The following is a 23656-nucleotide window of genomic DNA, read 5'->3' as shown; positions in this document are numbered from 1 at the left end:
AGAGAAAATATCTGTGCAGAAACGGGAAAGCTTGTCTTTTGACATATGAACTCTATGCACCACTTTGAATTGTAGTAAAGAATGATGAGCACATAATGATGAAGAATTAATCAATTTTAAAATAATCTTCCAGCTCTCTTCAGATATGAAAATCTGTAAATCCTTCTCCTAGTCTCCTTTAATTTTATCTAAAGAAGCCTTTTTCAGTCCCAACAGCAGACTGTAAATGTAAGGTATTGAACCGTTGTCAAAGGATTTCAGATTAAAAATTGTATCTATAATACTCTTATCTGGACTTGTAGGAAATGTATGTAATTGAGATCTTAAAAAATCTCTAATCTGTAGGTAACGGAAAAAATGGGTATTGGAAAGGTTAAATTTCATTGAAAGTTGCACAATAGAAGAGAGATTCCCTCCATCAAACAAATCCTGAAATCGTTTAATACCCAATCTATCCCATTCTTTGAAAGATAAGTCAATTATAGATGGTTTAAAAAAACAATTGGAAAAGATGGGACTCGAGAGGGAGAATCTCAATAAACCGAAATGTTTTCTAAACTGTAACCAAATCCTCAAAGTATGTTTGACCACCACATTGTCAGTTAATTTATTTAAAGATAAAGGAAGCGAGGATCCAAGTAAAGAAATAATGGAAAATTTCATAAGAGTTAACTTCCAAAAAGACCCATATAGGACAATTCTCATGGTCAATGTAATATATCCAGAACGTAATATTTTGTATGTTAACTGCCCAATAATATAACCTAAATTGGGTAAGGCAAAGCCTCCATTCTGTTTGGTTTTTTGAAGGTGAGCTTTATTTATTCGAGGTTTTTTATTTTCCATTTATGGGAAGAAAGAATTGAATCCAAAAGAGTCAAAAAAGATTTAGGAATAAAAACAGGCACAGCTTGAAAAAGGTATATAAATCTAGGTAAGATATTCATTTTAATAGAATTAATTTGGCCAATCAGTGCTAAAGAGAGAGGCGACCAATTAGAAAGTGTTTTTTTAAATATAATTCATTAAAGTTAAAAAAAATTCCTTAAATAGATCTTTATAATTCTTGGTAATTGTTACTCCTAAATACGTAAATTGTTTTCTCAAAATTTTCAAAGGAAGGTTAATATCAGTTGGTATTAAATTGTTTAAAGGAAACAGTTCACTCTTATGTAAATTTAATTTATATCCTGAGAACTGACTAAAATTAGTCAGTAAACGGAACACAGATGGTAAAGAGTTATAACATTAGATATAAAAAGCAATAAGTCATCAGCATAAAATGACACTTTATGAATAGTTCCTCTCCTTAAAATACCAGTAATCTCTTTAGACTCTCGAAAAGCAATTGCTAAGGGTTCTAATACCAAATCAAAAAGCAGAGGGCTCAAAGGACAACTTTGTCTAGTCCGACGTTGGAGTATAAAGGGTTTAGAATAATGAAGATTAGTAAAAACCCGAGCGGAGGGAAATAAATAAAGTAATTTAATCCAATGAATAAAATTAGGTCCAAATTTAAATTTTTCTAAGGATGTAAAAAGATAATTCCATTCAGCTCTGTCAAAGGCCTTCTCCGCATCCAAAGATATCACACATTCCGAATTTCCTTAGATGGAGAATGCATAACATTTAACAAACGTCGTATATTAAAATGGGAATGTCGATTTTTAATAAATCCTGTCTGATCATCAGAATCTATAGAGGATATAATATTTTCAAGTATGCGAGCCAATACTTTAGATAAAATTTTAGTATCAAAATTGAATAAAGAGATAGGTCTATACGAAGAACATTCAGTAGGATTCTTATTCTTTTTGAAAATTAGCAAAATGGAAGCTTCATTAAAAAGACTGCGGTAACCTTCCTATCTTAAAGGAATTTGTCAGGGTAGGACATAAATGTGGTATAAGCAAGGAGGAAAAAGCCTAATAAAACTCTCCAGAGAATCCATCGGGTCCTGGGGATTTCCCAGAATGCAATTCTCAAATAGCCTGAGCAATTTCCTCCTGGGAAATAGGTTGATCCAATTGCCTATGATCATCTATCGAAAGATTAGGAATATCTAATTGATCTAAAAAATTATTCATTGCAATATTATCATTAACAGAGTCAGGACTATACAAGTTGGAATAAAATTCCCTAAAAGTGTCATTAATTTCAAAGTGGTTAGTTGTCATGTCCCCATTAATTTTATGTATTTCTGTAATTTGCTGCTTGCTGCTTGGCTATAAATGGCTTCCATTGATTAGCCAGTAACTTACCAGTTTTATCTCTGTGAATATAAAATTGACTTCTATCTTTTAAAAGCTGGCTTTCAATTGGATACACTAAAAGAAGATCATATTTAGTTTTGGTTTCAATATGTCTCTTGCATATTTCAGGATTGAGTACCGAAGCATATTTATGGTCCAGTCGTTTTAACTGATTAGCTAGTTTGTTTCTCCCTTTGTTAACTTTTTTAATGATGTTTGCAGTATGAGAAATAATTTGATCCCAGATATATGCTTTAAAAGTATCCCATATAATAAGACTGGACATCTCTTGCAACGTATTTTCTTCGAAAAAAGAGTAATTTGATTCTCCATAAATTTTAAAAAGTCCTTATCGGATAACAGAGTTAAATTAAATCGTCAAAATCTACTCATAGGGATAGGACCAGGAAGATTTAAAGATAAAAGTACAGGAGAATGGTCAGAAATAGCAATCTCTTTATATTCGATCGATTGAACCAATGGAATCATTTGACTGTCAATAAAAAAAAAAATCAATCCTGGTATAAGAATGATGGACATGAGAGAAAAAAGAATACTCCCTGTCCATCGGATGAAGAAAACGCCAAACATCAACTATACCACATTTAGTTAGAAAGGATTGGATAAACAAAGCTGATTTATTGAGTGTGGCTAGTATAGCAGACGAGCGATCTAATACTGGATTCTAACCAGCAGTTAAAATCTCCTCCCATCACAAGAGTGTAAGTACACAAATCTGGCAAAAACAAAAATCGACCTTCAAAAAATCCTGGATCGTCTATGTTGGGGGCACATACATTAGCAAAAACGATCAATTTACTGTCTAAACTCTCTGATACAATAACAAATCGACCATTAGGATCCCAAGCAACTTTATGCTGAACAAAAGAAACTGTATTATCTACAAAAATCGAAACTCCGTGTGATTTTGCATGAAATGAAGAATGGAATTGCATACCCTTCCACTGAGTAAAAAAAACATTAGCTATCACAGCTGCGTATGTGCGTTTCTTGTTAGAAAATAATGGGTGCTTTTAATTTTTTAATAAAAGCACTTTGTTCTGTTTAATGGGGTGATTCAGCCCTTTCACATACAAACTAAATAAGTTAATATTTTGAACCATTTTAAATACCAATCATCATGTAATTAAAAGATCTGGCCATAAGTTATAAAAACTAGAAAGCAAAGCGTAGGGTAAGGTAGTCAAGCAGACAATCATATAATCAACCCAACACAGTTCCCAGAGAGAAATAGGCCCTAGTCCCTCCCCCACCCAAAGCCAGAAGGCTGACCAATAGACAGTCAGTGAGCTAACAACTAAAAAGTTCCCTCCCCAAAAAATCCTGTTGACAGGAACTCCAGTCCTTCAAGATCAATTATGTCCCTACCAAGACACAACATAAAAAGAAAAATAACTCAGTATTCAAAAATATAAAAGGATCAATTTAAACAAATTCAAAGAAAGATATATTAAAATAAAGCCTCAAAAAAGGATGTAATAAAAAAGTATCAATAAAAAACACGACAATATATGAACAGCCAAAACGTAAGCTTATTGAAACCTTATTTCAAATTCATATTAACAGAAGAAAAAATTGATCAAATAAGAAATGTAACGGTTTTAGACTTCAGCCTTCAGAAACTCTTTTGCGTCTTCAACCGACTTTCTTCTTTTTTGCAATCTGTTCTTCAAAACAATACCCAGACGGGCGGGAAAATGAAGAGATGGTTTAAATCCTTTATTGTAGAGTTCCAACATAACTTTGTTATATTTCATACGATCAGCCATAACTTCAGGCGAATAGTCCACCAATCTGACCTTGTAACCATGGAAATCGATCATTCCTTGTTGACGGGTACGGCGAATTAAAAGGTCCTTAATACGAAATTCATGAAAACTTAAAATGCCTGACCTAGGTCTTGCTGCCGTCGACAGTGGCTTTGAAGTTGTCGAGTGATATGCTCGATCAAGCTTAGGTTCAGGAAGTGAATAAAACAGGGAATAGCTGCTTCAGAAAGTTTGCAAAGAACTTCGTAGGGTCAGCACCTTCAATTGATTCTTCAAGACCCAGAATTCGCAAATTATTTCTCCTGTTTCTATTTTCTAGATTGATAATCCTTTTCATCAATTTTTCATTGGATAAAGATAACTCTTTGCAGAGTTTAATTGTATCTTCAACATCCTCTTCAAGTGTCAACAGCTTTGCAGTATTTTCCTGAATTCGGTTCTCATGCTCAATTAAAGTTTGTTGAATTGTATCCAATTTGCTATTAAGTCGTTGAAACTCCTCAGAAAATTCTGATTTTTGCTGTTTAAGGAAGTCACTGATTGAATCCAAAGTGACTGGGGATTCATCTTCTGTTTCCCTTTCTTTTGCAAAAGCTTTTGTTTTTTCCCCAGCCATAGTAGATCAGTATGAAAGTATTATAATAAGGTTTCAAAAAAAAATTGGTAGGAGACAATAAAGTAAATAGGGTAGGAGCAATCCAAAATGATGTTACACCATCAGCTACCAACAGGGCTCTCGACCAACCACTGAGGTAAGACTCACTGTTCTATCATTTCCTGGGCTATCCCTACTCCCTTTCTTGAATAAAGGAACAACATTCGCAACCCTCCAATCCTCCGGAACCTCTCCCGTCCTCACTGATGATGCAAAAATCATCACCAGAGGCTCAGCAATCTCCTCCCTCGCCTCCCACAGTAGCTTGGGGTACATCTCGTCCGGTCCCGGCGACTTTCCAAAAGATCCAGCACATCCTCTTTCTTAATATCTACATGCTCAAGCTTTTCAGTCTGCTGCAAGTCATCACTACAATCACTAAGATCTTTATCCATAGTGAATACTGAAGTAAAGTATTCTTTAAGTACCTCTGCTATTTCCTCCAATTAACTTTCCCACTGTCACACTTGATAGGTCCTATTCTTTCATATCTTATCCTCTTGCTTTTCACATACTTGTAGAATGCCTTGGGGTTTCCTTAATCCTGCCCACCAAGGCCTTCTCATGGCTCCTTCTGGCTCTCCTAATTTCCTTCTTAAGCTCCTTCCTATTAGCTTTATAATCTTCTAGATCTCTAACATTACCAAGCTCTCTGAAACTTTTGTAAGCTTTTCTTCTTGACTAGATTTATTATAGCCTTTGTACACCATGGTTCCTGTACCCTACCATTGGACCCTACCTGTACCCTACCTGTCCCCTACCTGTCTCACTGGAACATACCTGTGCAGAACTCCACACAAATATCCCCTGAACATTTGCCACATTTTTTCTGTATTTTTCCCTGAGAACATCTATTTCCAGTTTAAGCTTCCAATTTCCTGCCTGATCGCCTCATATTTCCCCTTACCCCAATTAAACTGTTTCCTAACTTGTCTGTTCCTATCTCTCTCCAATGCTATTGTAGAGGAGATACAATTATGATCACTATCTCCAAAATGCTCTCCTACTGAGAGATCTGACACCTGACCAGGTTCATTTCCCAATATCAAATCAAGTACAGCCTCTGCACTTGTAGGCTTATCTACATATTGTGTCAAGAAACCTTCCTGAACACACCTTAACAAACTCCACCCCATCTAAACCCCTTGCTCTAAGAAGAGGCCGATAAATATTTGGGAAATTGAAATCTCCCATCACGACAACTCTGTTATTATTACACCTTTCTAGGATGTTTCCCTACCTGCTTCTCAATATCCCTGTTAATATTGGGCAGCCTATAAAATGCACCCAGTAAAGTTATTGACCCCTTCCTATTCCTAACCTTCTCCCACAGAGACTCCGTAAACAATCCCTCCATGGTGTCCACCTTTTCTGCAGCCATGACATTATCTCTGATCAACAGTGCCACGCCCCCACCTCTTTTGCCTCCCTTCCTGTCCTTTCTGAAACATCTAAAACTCTGCACTTGAAGCAACCATTCCTGTCCCTGAGCCATCCAAGTCTCTGCAATGGCCACCGCATCATATCTCCAAGTACTGATCCACGCTCTAAGCTCATCCGCTTTGTTCATAACACTCCTTGCGTTAAAATAGACACATCTCAAACCTTCAGTCTGAGTGCCTCCCTTCTCTATCACCTGCCTATCCTCCCTCTCGCACTGTCTACAAGCTTTCTCTATTTGTGAGCCAACCTCCTCTTCCTGTGTCTCTTCAGTTCGGTTCCCACCCCCCAACAATTCTAGTTTAAACTCTCCCCAGTAGCCTTAGCAAACCTCCCCGCTAGGATATTGGTCCCGCTGGGATTCAAGTGCAACCTGTTCTTTTTGTACAGTTCACACCTGCCCCAAAAGCGGTCACAATGATCCAGAAATCTGAATTCCTGCCCCCTGCTCCAATTCCTCAGCCACGCATTTATCCTCCACCTCATTCTATTCCTATACTCACTGTCGTGTGGCACAGGCAGTAATCCTGAGATTACTACCTTTGATGTCCTGCTTCTCAACTTGCTTCCTAACTCCCTGTAGTCTTTTCAGGACCTCTTCCCTCTTCCTACCTGTGTCATTGGTACCAATATGTACCATGACCTCTGGCTGTTCTCCCTCCCACTGCAGGTTATCTTGGACGCGATCTGAAACATCCCGGACCCTGGCACCTGGGAGTCAAACTACCATCCGAGTTTCTTTCCTGCATCCACAGAGTCACCTGTCTGACCTCCTAACTATAGAGTCCCCCATCACTACTGCCTTCCTCTTCCTTTCCCTACGTTCTGAGCCACAGGGCCGGACTCTGTGTCAGAGGCATGGCCACTGTTGCTTCCCCCAGGTAGGCTGTCCCCCCAATAGTACTCAAACAGGAGTACTTATTGTCAAGGGGTACAGCCACAGGGGTACTCTCTAGTACCTGACTCTTCCCCTTCCCCCTCCTGACTGTGACCAACTTTTTCTGTCTCCCGTGGCCCTGGTGTGACCACCTGCCCTATAACTCCTTTCTATCACCTCCTCGCTCTCCCTGACCAGGTCATTGAGCTGCATCTCCAGTTCCCTAATTCAGTCCCTTAGGAGCTGCAGCTTGACACACCTAGTGCAGATACGGCCATCTGGGAGGCTGTGAAACTCCAGGACCTCCCACATCTGACACAGAACACCAGCCTCACACACATACTTCCTCCTTTCTGCAAATAACACAGGTAAACCTACCTCGCCTCGTCCCGTTACTGCCTAAGCCCATTGAGCCAAAGCCCTATCACTCTGCTGCCTCTCACTCCGCTGCCCAGTGGATATGGCGGTCTTCTTTTTAAACCTTTCGCACTCTACTGGCTGATGTCATGCGCCTACGCAGTCTTGCCTCTCTTTTACCCCGAGTGGTAAAAACTGCTGTCGCTCCGGAAATCAGCCGTTCACTCGCAGCCTTCTTGTCAATCCTCCTGGGACCTCTTTGAAACAAATCTCAGATTTGTGAGACGTGTTCTCCAGCACACAAACTTATGCTGACTGTCCCTTGAGGATTAAAGATTAGTTTTATACAGTGAAATGCGTTGTTTGGGTCAGATCAAATCAATGAAAATTATGCTGTGGGTAACCCACAAGTTCCACCATGTACTGGCTCCAACATAGCACACAACTTAACTACATTAACCTGCACATTTTAGGAAACAGGTACACCTGGAGGCAGCCCACGCAGTCATGGGGTGAATGTACAAATTCCTTACTGACCCATCACTCGGTGGTCCTCTCTTGCCTCCCTCCATATTTTACATCTACTCGTCAGCTTTTTTTCTCCAGTCCTGCTGAAGGGTTTCGGCCTGAAACATCGACTTTACTCTTTTCCATAGAGGCTGCCTGGTTTGCTGAGTTCCTCCAGCATGTGTGTGTTGCTCGGATTTTCAGCGTCTGCAGATTTTCTCTTGTTGGAGATCAGTGATTGCTGGTGCTACCGTGTCGCCCTGGCCGGCCCTCGCCCGTTCAAATGCAAATAAATCCTGTTCTTTAGAATCCTGTCCAGCAACTTTCTCAACACTGACGTTAGTTTCACCGTTTAGTTGTTCACTGGTCGTTCCAGCCCTTCGTAAATAAAGACACAAAATCAGCCATCCTCTCGGTTTCGTGCACCTTGCCTCTGGCTAAGGAAGGGAGAGATCCTCTTTGCTCTCCTAACATACGTCTAGATCGGCTGTGAAGAATCAAAATTAGGTTTAATATCATGGGCAAATGTTGATTAAATGAAATAAGTAGTGCAAAACGAGAGCAAAAATCGTGAGAAAGGGTTGGTTCACTGTCTGATCAGAAATCTGATGGTGGAGGGGAAGAAGCTGTTCTGAAAACATTGAGTGCTGGTCTTCAGGCTCCTGTACCTCATCCCTGATGGTGGTAATGAGAAAAGGGCATGTCCTGGAGATGGATGCCAACTTCTTGAGGCATTGTATTTTGAATATACCCTGGATGGTGGGGAGGCTGGTGCCCATGGTGGGACTGTCCATGAAGAAATCCTGTTCCCTCCCCTGATCTCATCAGCTCATGTGTCCTTCTCCATGGTCAATACAGACATGGATTCATTTAGGAGTGCTCTGTCCTATAGTCCCACACATCGCCACACAGGGACCAGTCACTCATGCCTACCCTTGACTCATTGAATCTTCTAGCTGTTGCCTTTTTCTTATCTGCCAGGGATTCTGCAGCCTTCCTTTTCAAGCTTGACTTCTAACTGACCCAGCTTAGGGACCAGGTGAGGCTGAGTGATATATAATGGCCATGCGATTATGGGAAGAAATAAACACATGTTGAACAGGTCATAAACATGAGTGATTCTGCAGAATTAATTTTATTTTTATTGAATGAGAGATACAGCATGGTTACAGGCACTTCCAGTCCATCGAGCCCATGCTGCCCAATTACATCCACGTGACCAATTAAGCTACTAACTGGTACATCTTTGGAACGTGGGAGGAAACCCATGTGGTCATGGGGAGAACATACAAACTCCTTACAGCAAGTGGCAGGAACTGAACCAGTGCCGTTGACACCAATCGCTATGCTACTCTGCTGCCTGATGCTGGAAATCTAGAGTAACACACAAAATGTAGGAGGAACTCAGCTGGTCAGGCAGCATCTATGGAAAGGAATAAACAGGCAACGTTTAGAAAACGTCCTGTTGAGGGGTCTCGGCCCAAAACGTTGACTGCTTATTTCCCTCCATAGATGCTGCCTGACCTGCTGAACATCACCAGCATTTTGTGTGTCTGTGTGTGCTGATCAAGATTTTCAGCATCTGCAGAATCTCTTGTGTTTAACCTCTACTTTAGTTGGCAGTCAACCTGTTAAGCTGGTTTGGCCTATTATCCTGCAGGCAATGTACGTCTATATGAAAGCGGCGTATCTGAGTATGTTACCCGAGCACGAGGCAAAACCCTTTGGAGACGACGAAGTGGAGTTGTTCAGGTAAGTTGCTTTCTGTATCAGAACACCTCCTCCTGACACATGCACAGAGTGCACGGATCCCTCGTCCTCTCCTTGCGTACCCATCCTTCCAAAGTCAAAGTAGAACTTATTCTCAATGTCACATTGAGCTTCATTTCCTTGCAGGCATTTACAGGAAAATAAAGAAATACAATAGAATTTATGAAAAACTATACATACTGTATATCTATGGCAGCTCACTGAGCGAACTTTGTAAGTTTTGAATGTTGCTGTAAGATGAAGTTCTTCTTCATGGCAATGGGTTCTGATGCTAAAATCGACAGGATTTAGGCTATAAGTCCATAAGATTAGAAGTCATTCAGCCTCTTGTCATTCCATCATGGCTGATATTTTTGTCCATCTCAACCCCTGGTCTGACCAATGCCTTATTTAGCCTTAACATTACACCCTTGCTTTAATATTCTCGTCTTCTTGAACTGAATGCTAACATTCCATTTGCCTTCCTTGTCATTGATTCAACCTGTACGAGGATGCCCAAGTCCCTTTACACTGCTAATTTCTAAATTTTCTCCCCATTTAGAAAATAGTCTACACCTTTACTCCTTCTACCAAAGTGCATGACCGTACACTTCCCTTCACTGTATTCCATCTGCCACTTCTTTGCCCGTTCTAATCTGTGTAAGTCCTTCTGCAGACTCCCTGCGTCCTCAATGTCCAGCTGGCCCACCACCTATCTTTGTATCATCCACAAAGCCATCAGTTCCATTATCTAAATCATTGACATTTGGTTCCTGTTTGTATGAAATTCATTTGAACTTGTGGCCTCTCCTCTCCAAAGGCTTAAATGCACAAGGTAATGTAATTTCCTTCAGAGGGTGATGCTCAGACTCTGTTTGCTGTGCCCGGAGGCCAGCCTGTCGAGTACAGTCATCCACTGAATCAATGTGGGAGTGAAACACTGGTGAAATGAGTCAGAGTCCTCAGGCCCTTCAGCCCATTGAGTCTATGCTAACCATCAACCACCCACTCACACTGTAGGTACTCATCTTGTTTTCCCCTCCAATGCATTGGTTGCTGTGAAAGTTTCCTCTGGTGTGTGGTTGGGGAGAATGTGTGGGGGATGAAAGAGAAAAAGGGATTTGTGCAAATGGATGGTTGAAGGTCAACATGGACTTGGTGGGCAAAAGGGCCTGTTTACCTGCTGTATCTTGTCCACATCGACTCCCCCCTAGATTCTACCCCACCCCCCCCCCACCTACGCACAAGGGGCAGTTCACAGCAGGAAATTAACCTGTTGGCCTGCACGTATTTGGGATGTGGGATGAGGCCAGGGCACCCAGGGTTGCTCACAGTCAGCAATGGATTAAGCCCAGCTCACTGGAACTGTGAGGCAGAGGTTCTGCCAGCTGAACTCCAGGCCGGAGACTGGCTGTGGGAATGACGGGCAGGGTTCGTGGTCAGCTTTGCATCCCTCTCCCCACCCTGCCCCCCGACTCGTGCTGAGGGGAGAAGTCTAAAACATAACTGAGCCTGCAGTTCTGTGTTGTGTTGTAACAAGCAGCCACCAGAAGCTAATAGAACCCCGAGAAAAGCAGTTAGAGTCATAAAACACTACAACGCACAGAAACATGCCCTTCAGCCCATCTAGACTGTCCCATCGACCTGCACCCTGACCATAATCTTCCATATCCCTCCCACTCAAGTACTTCTCTTAAATGTTACAATCAAACCCATATCCGCCACTTTCACTGACACCACCCTCTGAGTGAAGAAGATCCCCCTCCAGTTCCCCTTCAACATTTCACACTTCACCCTCAACTGATGATCTCTAGTTCTAGTCTCACCCAATCTCAGTGAAAAAAACTGCTTGCATCTTCTCTATCCATACTTATCATAATTTTGTATACCTCTTATCAAATCGCCCCTCATTCTCCTACGCTCCAGGAAATCATCCTAACCTAGTCAACCTTTCCCCATATCCTCAAGTCCTGGCAACATCATTGTAAATTTTCTCTGTTCTCTGCCAATCTTTTTGAAAATTTCCTGCAGGTAGGTGATTGGAACTTCACACAAACTTCAAATTAGGCCTGTTGTAAGAATTACCTCATATAACAATGATTAGTGAGGCACAGAGAGATCTGTATTTACCGACAAGTACCTTTGTTGTTTAAACTAACAAGTACGTGAATTTGTACACTAAGTACCTTGGTCAAAGAATAGCAAGGGTATTACCCGGGCAAAGGAATCTGCGCTGACCAGGTATTCCTCTTAGTCCCGATTCTCTCAGGGTTGCTCACGCTTTTATCTGCGATGGTTATTCTTTGAAGTCACTGCTGCCAGCACACACGAAGCATCCACTTTTAAATCTACTCCTTATCAATTCAAAAATCACATTCCAGTGTCATTCTTCGCAGCTCTTGTGTCTGTCTTTTAACACCTTGTTATTGGCTCTGCTCTAAGCCAGAATCCATTTGTTGTCCTCCTCCCATCAAGTGACAGTTGATAACTTATGGCTTTTTGTTCTCAATCAGCAACAAGCTCGAATCTCTCCAGGCAGGTACCAGCCCCAACACTCGCAAACCTGCATGTTATAGCCAATCAAAGAACATCTCACAAATAGCTTCTTATTTGGAAATGATCTCCGTCCAGCAGATCACCTGAAGTATCATTGTTTCTTCTTTAAAACATTGACCAAGCCCAGCATGCCAAGCTCACAAAATGGAGAATAGAGTGTCTTCACCAAATGGCAGCCTCCATCCCCAAGCACACGGCACGAACAAAGACCATTAGTCTTATTGCTTCCACTGTCCTTGATTCATTTGAATTCACTGATTTGTAGACTGTCGTTCTTTCTGGCCAACAGGCCTAACAAACATCTGATACAACTTCAACATAAGATCCCAATTCCTGTACTCAGTACTCTGATTTATGAAGGTTAATGTGCCAAAAGCTCTCTTAGTTCCTGTGATGTCACTTTGAGGAATTATGGATCTTGTAGTCCCAGATCCCTCTGTTCTAGTGCACTCCTCAATGCCCTACGCTGTAAGACCTATCATACAAGACCTACCGTGGTTGGTGCTGCCAAACCTCACATAGTTGATGGACTTCCCAGTTGAGGGCTTTGTGTTCACAGAGCTGGTTGTTAATCGGGGCTCAGTTAACAGTTCATGTTGCTTGGAAACCCAACAACCTGCTCCTCTTTCCTCCCCCGCTCACAGGCAGGTTCCCCTTCTGAGGCAGAAGATCGCCGGAAAGTCCCCCCCTACCGAGAAGTTTGCGATAAGAAAGGCTCGGAGATACAAGTCTAACCATCCTGTGAGGTTGCCGGTGCCGGCTCTGGTGAGTGCAACATGAGATGCCAAAGGCTTTACAGTACAACGAGAAGGTCTGTGTGCATGTCGGTCACCCAGCTCGCGGTGACGTGTCCTGGCCAGGAGTGCAGTATTCCACCAGGGAAAACAGGATGGGGAAGGTTTCGGTTATTGTTATTCAACCACACACATGTGTACAGCTAAATGGTACATCGTTTCTCTGGAGCCAAGGTATAAAACGCCATGTAAATAGTCACAAACAGCACATTCGGTGTAATTACAATTCAACACAAACAGTCACAAAATGATATTAGCACAAGTCCCTGAGTGACATGGCCTGATCATTAACAAGATGATGCAAAGTGCGAGGTGTGTGTTTATGTAAGATAATATAATGTTATTGGCACTGTTATAATAAAACAAGCAGTCGTATAAATATGTGAAACAGGAGCAATAAAATAAAATGACAGGTGACCAGTGCAGAATAGGTGTGTGTGTGAGTTGGGCAGTGGGACTGGGGGTGGCCAGGCATTCAGACAGGGCGTATATGTGTGTGTGTGTGTGTGTGTGTGTGTGTGTGCTGGGTGGCAGTAGGGTGTGCAGATTGTAAGAGCAGAAATTCGGAGTTGGTGAGCTGGTCCAGGAGACATGGTGGGGGGGGGATATATAGGCCTGACCCTTCGTCCCACTAAATCCATGCCGACCATCAACTGCTCATTTACACTAATTCCACTTGTCGTCCCCATGTTCCCATTAATTCAGCCCCTGTTTCTACCCCTCGCCCACAAGTGGAGGTGGGGGGAGGAGGCTGCTTACAGCTCCCACCACTCTCTGCGTTTTAAAAAAAACACGTGGCTCTGATGTATTCCTCCAATCACCTTAAAGTTACGCCCTCTCATCCCCCTGTATTAGCTTCTGCTGCCCTGTCTTTGGCTATCCACTTGATTGATGCTACTTATCATCTCGTACACCTCTCGTTCTCCTTCTCTCCATAGAGAAGAGCCCTAGTCCACTCAACCTATGCATGCTCTCTATCCTCAACGTGCTCTCTGTCAGGCAGAATCTCCTCTGCACTCTCTCTGAAGCCTCCACTTCCTTCCTATAATGAGGTGACCAGAATTGAGCACAGTTTTCCGAGTATGGGCTAACCAGAGTTTTATAGAGCTACAATGTTACCTCACGGCTCTTAAACTCAAACCCCTGATGAGGGGCAACACACCGTATGCATTCATAATCAACTTGTGCTCAATTCTGAGTGATCTGTGGACTCAATACCCTCCATGCTGCTAAGGATTCTGCCATTGACTCTTTGCTCTGTATTGAAGATGCAAAGTTTTAGGGGTGAAATGTAAAATAGATTTCTCTGTCCATAGATGCTGCTTGACCTGATCAGATTTCTGTTTATCCGATGCATAATAATATGTTTAACACAATTAACTCCTTCCATGCCATTGAATTAATGACTGCATCAAAGTATTCATTCCTTGTCTAGCTGAAAGTGGACAATAATCCTCAGATAAACGGACTCATCGAATCCCTTGGATCTCTCCCCTCTCTTCCTGTTTCCACCCTACTCCCTACCCTCATCCTCCCCCTTTCCACCTCCTCATCCCTGATTCAGGAGATGATGTACATGTGGAATGGTTTTACGGTGATCGGCAAACAGTGGAAGCTGACAGAGGAGATGTTGGAGACGATCTGTGAAGCGGAGGCGGAGCTGGAGCAGACAGCATGTACGTATGGACTGGATTCTAAACTCTCTTAATTTTGCAGGCCTCCATGCTTTGGGAATGTCACGCACAGTTGACAATCAGTGGAGAACATTGTCCTCAACAACATACATCAGTAACACAAGCCTGATTAGTTTGTGGTGCTGGTGGGGATGTGGGCCAAATACCAGCAGAATTCTGTGTTCATGAGGTGCTGCTGTGGTCTTCTGATCTTTCACCTGAGAGTCGCAGTTCGAGGCAGACTGGAGCATGGAACTACAGTAACAGCAGATGCTGTAAATACTCGGGAGGTCAGGCAGCTGGAAGGCTGAACAGAGTCCTGGTGGAGGGTCTCGGCCTGGAACACTGACTGTTTATTCTCCTCCATAGATGCTGCCTGACCTGCTGAGTTCCTCCAGCATTTTGAGTGTGTTGCTCCGGATTTCCAGCATCTGCAGAATCTCTTGTCAGTGTTTCAGGTTGAAGACCTTCTACCAGAATTGGAAAAGTGAGAAAACAAGTTGTGCAGAGGGATGGAGAAGGGTATGAGGAATATCCGCTGTGGTTGGCAGAAACTGTAATCATGTTTCATTTGTCTCCACCATCTCTGTTCTTTCACAAAAAAGGTTCTCAGAATCAGCTCAGATAGGCTGAAAGGCACAAACTGATTATCTACTTAGAACTGCAAAACTTTGTTTATTAGGACAGAACATAGTAAGCATTAAAATAGCAATATAGATACGCGCAAGCCCCTCTCACTGCAGTACACCTCCCACTTCATTGACAGTGGTTTTCATGACCCGCCTGTTGGTGAGGCCTCGAAGAACTCCCCCCATGCCACCCAACTGGGGAGGTACCAGAGGACTGGAGGTGTTCTACTTGTTTAAAAAAAGGCTCTAAACATAAACCAGGAAATTATAGGCTGCTGAGTCTGACATCAGTTGTGGGAAAGTTATTGGAAGGTATTGGATATGTAAGTATTTGGATGTCTGCATGGACTTTAGCAAGGCCTTTGACAAGGTCCCGCATGGGAGGCTGATCAAGAAGGTTCAGTCACTCCACATTCATGATGAGGTAATAAATTGGATTAGACATTGGCTTTGTGGGAGAAGCCAGAGAGTGGTAGTAGAGGATTGTCTCTCCGACTGGAGGTCTATGACTCGTGGAGTGCCGCAGGGATCGGTGCTTGGTCCTTTGTTTGTCATCTGTATCAATAATTTGGATGATAATTTGGTTAACTGGGTCAGCCAATTTGTGGATGACACCAAGATTGGGGGTGTAGTGGACAGTGAGGAAGGGTATCGTGGCTTGCAGAGCTATCTACATAAGTTGGAGAAATAGGGTGAAAAATGGCAGATGGAATTTAATGCAGACACGTGTGAAGTTTTGCACTTTGGTAGGACCAACCAGGGTAGGTCTTTCACAGTGAACAGTAGGGCACTGAGGAGTGTGGGAATTCAGGTCTGTGATTTATTGAAAGTGGCGTCACAGGTAATAGGGTTGTAAAGAAAGCTTTTGGCACTTTGTCCTTCATAAATCAATGTGTTGAGTACAGGAGATGGGATGTTATGCTGAGGTTGTATAAGACATTGGTGAGGCCTAATTTGGAGTATTGTGTGCAGTTTTGGTCACCTACCTACAGGAAAGATGTAAAGCAAGGTTGAAAGAGTATAGAGAATATTTACAAGGATGTTGCCAGGTCTGGAGGACCTGTGTTATAAGTAAAGATTGAATAGGTTAGGACTGTATTCTTTAGAACGTAGAAGACTGAGAGGAGATTTGATAGAGAGATACAAAATTTTGAGGGGTATAGATGGGTAAATGCAAGCAGGGTTTTTCCACTGGGATTGGGTGGAACTACAACCAGAGGCCTTGGCTTAAGGGTAAAAGGTGAGAAGTTTATAGGGAACATGAGGAGAAACTTCTTCACTCAGAGGGTCATGAGAGTATGGAAAGAGCTGCCAGCACAAGTGGTGGCTGCAAGCTCGATTTCACCATTTAAGAGAAGTTTGGATAGGTATGTTACATGCTAGGGATATGGAGGGCTATGGTCCCAGTGCAGGTTGATGGGAGTAGGCAGTTTAAATGGGCCAAAAGGCCTGTTTCTGTGCTGTATCTCTCTATGACTGTGACCCTGTGACTGCTCTACTGTGACCCTTTCCACTAATATGTTCGGCACAGCCAAGAAGGGCCAAAAGGCCTGTTTCTGTGCTGTAGTTTCTATGGTTCAATATGAAATGCTGCAGAAATTGAAGCAAAACAGTAGCACCTGCTCCAAACACCCAACCAGAACCATTCCTTACTTGTCAGTACTCTTCATGAGCCCCAGCCCTGAGTACACCTAGCTTTCATGTTCCCACAGTTGTATTCCCATAGTCTTGCATTGTCATTGTTGTCTTGTACCCCATGGCCCTAATCAAAGCTTCTTCTGCCAGTTCATGTATGTCAAAGGCATACAGTGGTGAAGACATTCGGCAGGTACAAAGATGAGCCCTTTACAATGCACCCTCTCTCCCCCTGACCAGAATCAGGGTGTAACTCTTCTCATCCTGACTCCCCACCCACTGGTCTCCACAGTCCACAGACCCCTTTCCATCACCTTTACCAAGACCACTACCAAACATGTCATCCCTTTCCTTTTGTCATTCTGAAGGGGCTGTTCCCCTTGCAACCCCTGGTCTGCCCTTCCACCACCAACCACTCCTCTTTTAGAGTATAAAATTGCTCTTTTTTTTCTTGTAGCTTAACTTTCCTATGCTTATAAAGTATATGCAATCATCTATATACATGTAATTTGGTGTATTTTGTAGTAATTATAGCATAGAAGGTGAGCCGGTCCCAACGCTTGTGCTCTCTCCAGTGGATCCAAGGCTCTCTCGGCTGAGATTACTATCTGCACCCTAGTGACAATATCCAGCCTGGAACACCGTTTACCTCTGTGTGTGGTCAGGGGGCCCCAGAGAGAGCCACCCTTCCCCTGGGCTGGTGCAGAACAACAACTGAAGGCATCCAATTGTTTTGGAGTTGTGTCCCATTTGCTCTGATGCTTAAACAGGCATTCCCTGTCTTCATCCGTTTTTCTTCCTGCAGATGCAGCCTGACTTCCTGAGTGTTTCCAGCACTTTCATTTCAAAATGCTTTCACTGTATATTTCCAAGCATCAATGTTTCATTCGTCTAGGCGCAGGGGTTCCCAACCTCATGCCATGGACCAATGCCATTAAGCAAGGGGTCCACGGATCCCAGGTTGGGATCCCCTGGTGGTCATAGGGCCCTTACAGCCACCTAGTCCATTCTAAATGAGCCCCATCGACCTTCAACCTAACCTTAACCCTCCATACCCCTCTCGTCCATGTACTTATCCAAATTTCTCTTAAATATTTAAATCAAACCCGCACCTACCAGTTCTGCTCATTCCACACTCTCACCACCCTCTGAGTGAAGAAGTTCCCCCCAAGATTAAAATGAGTTTGAATTTTATTTGAGTGGACCCTCTCCTCCCTCTCCGCAGCTAATGAATACCTGGCTGATGACAAGTGTGTGGTGAAGCTGCTGAAAGGGTTGTGCTTGAGACACCTGGGCAGGGCCCTGGAGGCAGAGCAATGCTTCGTCTACATCTACCAACAGTAAGTATGAGCGGGTGCGGTGAGAGGGAGGGAGGGGGGCAGCAGAGGTCTGTGTGTAACTCATCTCCCGCTCTCTGTACACAGTGCGAAGAAAATTAAATATGATCACTACTTGAGTCCAAACGCACTCCTGGAGCTGAGTCTGCTTTTCATTCAACAGGATCGAAAAGACGAGGCCATCAAATGGTTGAGACGAGCAAAGTGAGTACTTTGCTTTCTTTGTCAGATCAACTGAAACTATAGAACAGTACAGGCCCAGAATGTTCTGCTGACCTTTTAAACTATTCCATGATCATCTGATTCTTCCCTCCAACACAGCCCTCCGTTCTTCTTTCATCCATGTGCCCATCTAAGAGTTTCCTAACATATCTGCCTCTACATCCCCCAGTCCAGTCATCGACCATCTTCTGTGTGTAAAAAAAACACAAACCCACCTCTGACAGCCCCTCTCAAACAAGAGAAAATTTGCCAATGCTGGAAATCCAAGCAACACACACAAAGTGCTGGAGGAACTCAGCAGGCCAGGCAGCATCTATGAAAAAAAGTACAGTCGACGTTTTGGGCTAAAACCCTTTGGCAGAGCAGAAGGGTTCGGCCCGAAATGTCAACTGTTCTTTTGGCTATAGATGCTGCCTGGCCTGCTGAGTTCCTCCAGTATTTTGTCTGACATCTCCTCAACCTTTCTTCCGATCACCTTAAAGTTATGCCACTTGCATTCACCATTATAGTACTGGTTGTTCACTGGGTCTATGCCTCTTATCATCTTGTACACCACTATCAGGTCTTCTCTTATTCTCCTTTGCTCCAAAGAGAAAAGCCCTAGCTCGCTCAACCTTTCCTCATAAGACATGCTCTCTAATCCAGGTAGCATCCTGGTAAATATCCCCTGCATCCTCTCTAAAGCTTCCACGTCTTTCCTATAATGAGATGACCAGACTGAACACAATATTCCAAGTGTGATTCAACCTAGAACAATGGCCAACGATTCAACCTAGAACAATGGCCAATGTTGCTGGGCATCTGAAGGTGGGCCATACTGGTAGGTCAGGAGGCACAGGACAGACTTCCTCCAATATAGGGTATCTGTCAGTCTGATGGTCTCAATAGCCATCCAGTTAGTTTCATGGTGACCATTGCTGATGTTACATTATAGACTTTCAAGTTCCTCTGGAACAACAAAAAGGTTAGGAGAGATTTCTATCTCCTCCAGATCTACTCGATGATCGATAGGATTGTGGCAGGATTGATTAGGTCACAACTACACCTCTCTGCCTGTTCAATGAACCCTTTTCTTATCATCCAAAAATCTATATAAAGAGATTTATAGATGCACACCAGTCCTCATTGAGGGATCAGCAGTGGAAATGGTGAGCAGGTTCAAGTTCCTGGATGCCAGCATCTCTGAGGATCTGTCTTGGCCTCAGCATATTGATGCAATTACAATGAAGGCAAGACAGCAGCCTTTCATTAGGAGTTTGAGGAGATTTGGTATGTCACAAAAGACCAGCAAATTTCTACAGATGTACCACGGAGAGCATTCTAACAGGTTGCATCACTGTCTGGTATGGTCAGGATCAGAAAAAACTGCAGAAGGTTGCAAACTTAGCCAGCCCTATCATGGCAATGCCTTCCCCAGCATCGGGGACATCTTCGAAAGGTGACACCTCAGAAAGGCAGCATCCGTCTTTAAGGACCCACTTCACCCAGGTCATGCCGTCTTCTCATCACTACCATCAGGGAGGAGGTACTGGAACCTGAGTATACACACTCAATGCTTTAGCTTCTTCTGTCTGCCAGCAGATTTTTGAACCAACAATTATCCTCTGAACACTACCTCATTATTTCTGCTCTCTATTTACACTGCTTATTTAATTTTATAAAGTATATATATAAAATATATATATATATTTCTTATTGTAATATAGGTTACTTTTTTTGTACTGCTGCCACAAATTTCATGACATCTGACAGTGATATTAAACCTGAGAACCTGGCCTTTGGAGTAAAGTGTGGGTAGTCCATCGCTCTGCCACTGTACCAACCACGTGGGTGGCTTCAAATTCATGGACTCAGCTGCACAATGCACGTGACTCTGTGGGGCAAGTTGAAAAGGGGAAGATAGAGGAGGTTTTGGGGCAGGACTAGGTCAGAATGAGAACTAGTATCAGGTTTATTATCTCTGACATATGTGCTGAAATTTGATGTTTTGTGGCAGCAGTACAGTGCTATAATTGCTATAAATTACAATAAAATAAATACATTTTGCGAAAGAGGAATAGTAAGGTAGAATTCATGGTTCGTTCAGAAACCTGTTAGTGGAGGGGAAGAAGCTGTTCCTGAAGTGTTGAGTGTGTGTCTTCAGTTAACTGTGTACCTCCTCTCTGATGGTAGTAATGAGACTCTTGAGTTGCTTAGTCATTTAGTAAGGCCATGGTGATCTGATTGTGGCTCCAGCTTCATATTCTCATCTAACCTCTCACATCACCACCCTTTACTTATCCAGAATCTCTACCCCTTTGGAAAAATAATATTCAAAACCTAAACATTCAAAGCTAAAATATTCAAATGGTGAAGGAGATGTTTGGCACACTGGCCTTCAACAGTCAGGGGGCTGAGTGTAGAAGTAGGGATGCTATGTTTCAGTTATACAAGACACTGGCGAGGCTGCACTTGGAATATTGAGCACATTTTAGGGCACCGTGGTACAGGGAAGATGCCATTAAGCTGGAAAGAGGTTTGGTTGCTGAAGGCCTGAAGCTGGGATAATGGCAGTAATATAGTGAGTAGGGCACAAGGTGGCGCTGTTCACTCATGTTTCAGAACCTGACGCTCTTGTAACCCTTGCATGCCCGGTCCTGTTGCTGCATTTCAGTTCAAATTTCAAAGTAAATTTATTATTGAATTACATTTATGTCACCATATACAACCCTGAGATTCGTTTTCTTGCGGGCTTTCACAGTAAATACAAGAAACACATCTAATCAACGCAAGACCACACCCGGCAGGACGGACAAACGCCCAATGTGCCAGAAAAACTAACTATGCAAATACAGAAAGGAAGGGGGGATAAAGGAAATAATAATAATAATAATAATAAATAAGTAATAAATATTGAGAACGTGAGATGAAGAGTGCTTGAAAGTCAGCCCATAGGCTGTGGGAACAGAGCAGTGATGGGTTCAGAGTAAAATTTATTATCAGAGTACATACATATCATGACGTACAAACTTGAGAGATTCTTTTTCTCTGAGGGAAAATCTGTAGAATAGTAACTGTAAACTGGATCAAAGAGCAAGAACATAGAAGATCACAAACTTGAAATGCAAATGTAAATAAATGAGAAAAGTATGAAATAGTAAGATGAAGAGTCCTGAAAGTGAGATCATTGGTTGTGGGACCGTCCCAGTAGATGAGAATAATTATCCCCCCTGGTTCGAGCGCCTCATGGTTGAGGGGTAATACCAGGTGGTGTGGGTGACGAGGCTGCTGCACCTCCTTTCTGATGGCAGCAACGAGAAGAGAGTATGGTGGGGGTCCCTGACGACGGACGCTGCTTTCCTGTGACGGTGCTCTGTGGTGGGGGGGGGGCTTTGCCCACGATGAACTGGGCCATGTATGCTTCTTTCTGTAGGGTTTTCCATTCAAGGGCATTGGTGTTTCCATACCAGGCCATGGTGCAACCAGTCACACACAGCTATAGAAGTCCGTCAAAGTTTTAGAAGACATGCCAAATTGTTGTAAGCTTCTAAGAAGGTGCTTTCTTCATAATGACACTTGAGTGCTGGACCCAGGACAGGTCCTCTGAAATGATAACACCGAGGCATTTAAAGTTGCCGACCCTCTCTGCCTCTGGTCTCCTGATGATGGCTGGCTTATGACCCTCTAGTTCCCTTCTCCTGAAGTGAATAACCATCTCCTTGGTCTTACCAACACTGAATGACTGGTTGCTGCTGTGGCACTGCTCAGCCAGATTCTCAATCTTCCTGCTATATGCTGATTCACTGCCTTTGATTTGCCCAATGACAGTGTGTCAGGTGACTGTTTGCTATGCCAGGAACTTGTAAGAACATGAGAAGCCAGAAGCCATTAAGCCTGCACTAACCAGCAGGACCAGGGCTGTTTTAACCTCCAACACCAAGTGCCATTACTGTCTGGTTTGGTGCGGTTCCCTCTCACAATATATGAAAACTAAAGGAACTGTCAGATCAGCAGAAAAGGTCATTGGCTGCCATCTACCTTCTTCCCTGGACAGAGAAGCAGGCAGAAAAAATCATTGCAGACACTCTCTGCCCAACAAACTGCCTTTTCCAAAAGCTCCCTTCTGCAAAGATCTGAAGGGCTGTTAAAACATTAGCTTCCACGATGAGGATGTCTCCGAGTTCACTGATGGAGTCACGTGCTTCATCCAGAGGTGTATCGACGATGTTGTCCCCCAGAAGTCGGTCAGGATCTTCCCGAACCAGAAACCCTGGCGACATAGAGCTTACATGGCCGGCAATCAGTAGGAGATCAAGAAAAGCAGCTACGATCTGCTCAAAGCTGTCAAGGCTGCGAAACAACAATACAGGGACGAATAGCACACATGACCTGTGGCGAGGGTTGCTTACCATTGCAGATTTCAAAGTCAAACGTTGTGGTGCTGCCAACATTGCGGCCTTCCTCCCAGATAATCCCAATTGCTTTTACGCTCGGTTCAATGTTGTTAACTCCGAGCCTCCAAGGAAAGCCTCCGCTACGACTGGTCATCTGTGAGGCTGAGGTACGCAGATGTTTCCAATGAGTGGACAGTCGCAAGGCTGTGGGTTGACAGCATCCCAGGGCGAGTACTCGGGATGTGCACAGCACAACTGGCAGGTGTGTTTACTGACATTTTTAATCTCTCTCTCTCCCAGTGTAGAGTGCCCTCCTGCTTCAAATTGTCCACCGTTGTCCCTGTACCAAAACATGCCTGAACGACTGGTGTCCTGTCACACTCACCTCAATAATAAGCAAATGTTTTGAGTCTGGTCAAGGATTACATCTGCAGCTTGCTACCACCCAAACTGGACCCCCTACAATTCGCCCACCGACACAACTGATCGACAGATGACAGAATAGCCACTATTCTACATACTGTCCTTACACATCTGGAGAAGAAGGATGCTTATGTGAGAATGCTGTTCCTGGACTACAGTTCAGCATTCAACACCGTGATTCTCTCCAGGCTCAACAGGAAGCTCAGAGACCTCAGTCTTGACCCTACCTGTGCAGCTGGATCCTGGACTTCCTGTCAGATCACTGGCAGGTAGTAAGAGTGAGTTCCCTTACCTCCATCCCTCTGATTCTCAGTACAGGAGCCCTTCAGGGCTGTGTACCAAGGCCCTTCTTTACTCCCTGTATACCCGTGACTGTGTTGCCATCCA

The 23656-nt window shown here is 43.3% G+C and overlaps 1 protein-coding gene across 4 annotated transcripts in view; it reads left to right on the top strand.

The window, feature by feature from the left end:
• Nucleotides 1-23656, top strand: part of zgc:158403 (tetratricopeptide repeat protein 39A) — a 123141-nt gene that overhangs the window by 90740 nt on the left and 8745 nt on the right. For 3 of the 4 annotated variants that reach the window (XM_063035937.1, XM_063035935.1, XM_063035938.1), the window contains exons 13-17: nt 9539-9630; nt 12828-12948; nt 14542-14653; nt 18140-18254; nt 18339-18455. In XM_063035937.1, coding sequence (XP_062892007.1) covers nt 9539-9630; nt 12828-12948; nt 14542-14653; nt 18140-18254; nt 18339-18455 — 557 coding nt within the window. The remainder of the gene's footprint in view (nt 1-9538; nt 9631-12827; nt 12949-14541; nt 14654-18139; nt 18255-18338; nt 18456-23656) is intronic. The other variant, XM_063035936.1, reaches the window with a different exon arrangement.

Source organism: Mobula hypostoma, chromosome 29 (genome assembly GCF_963921235.1).
Source record: "Mobula hypostoma chromosome 29, sMobHyp1.1, whole genome shotgun sequence".
NCBI classification, from domain to species: domain Eukaryota; kingdom Metazoa; phylum Chordata; class Chondrichthyes; order Myliobatiformes; family Myliobatidae; genus Mobula; species Mobula hypostoma.
This window is presented reverse-complemented; position numbering and strand designations above follow the sequence as displayed.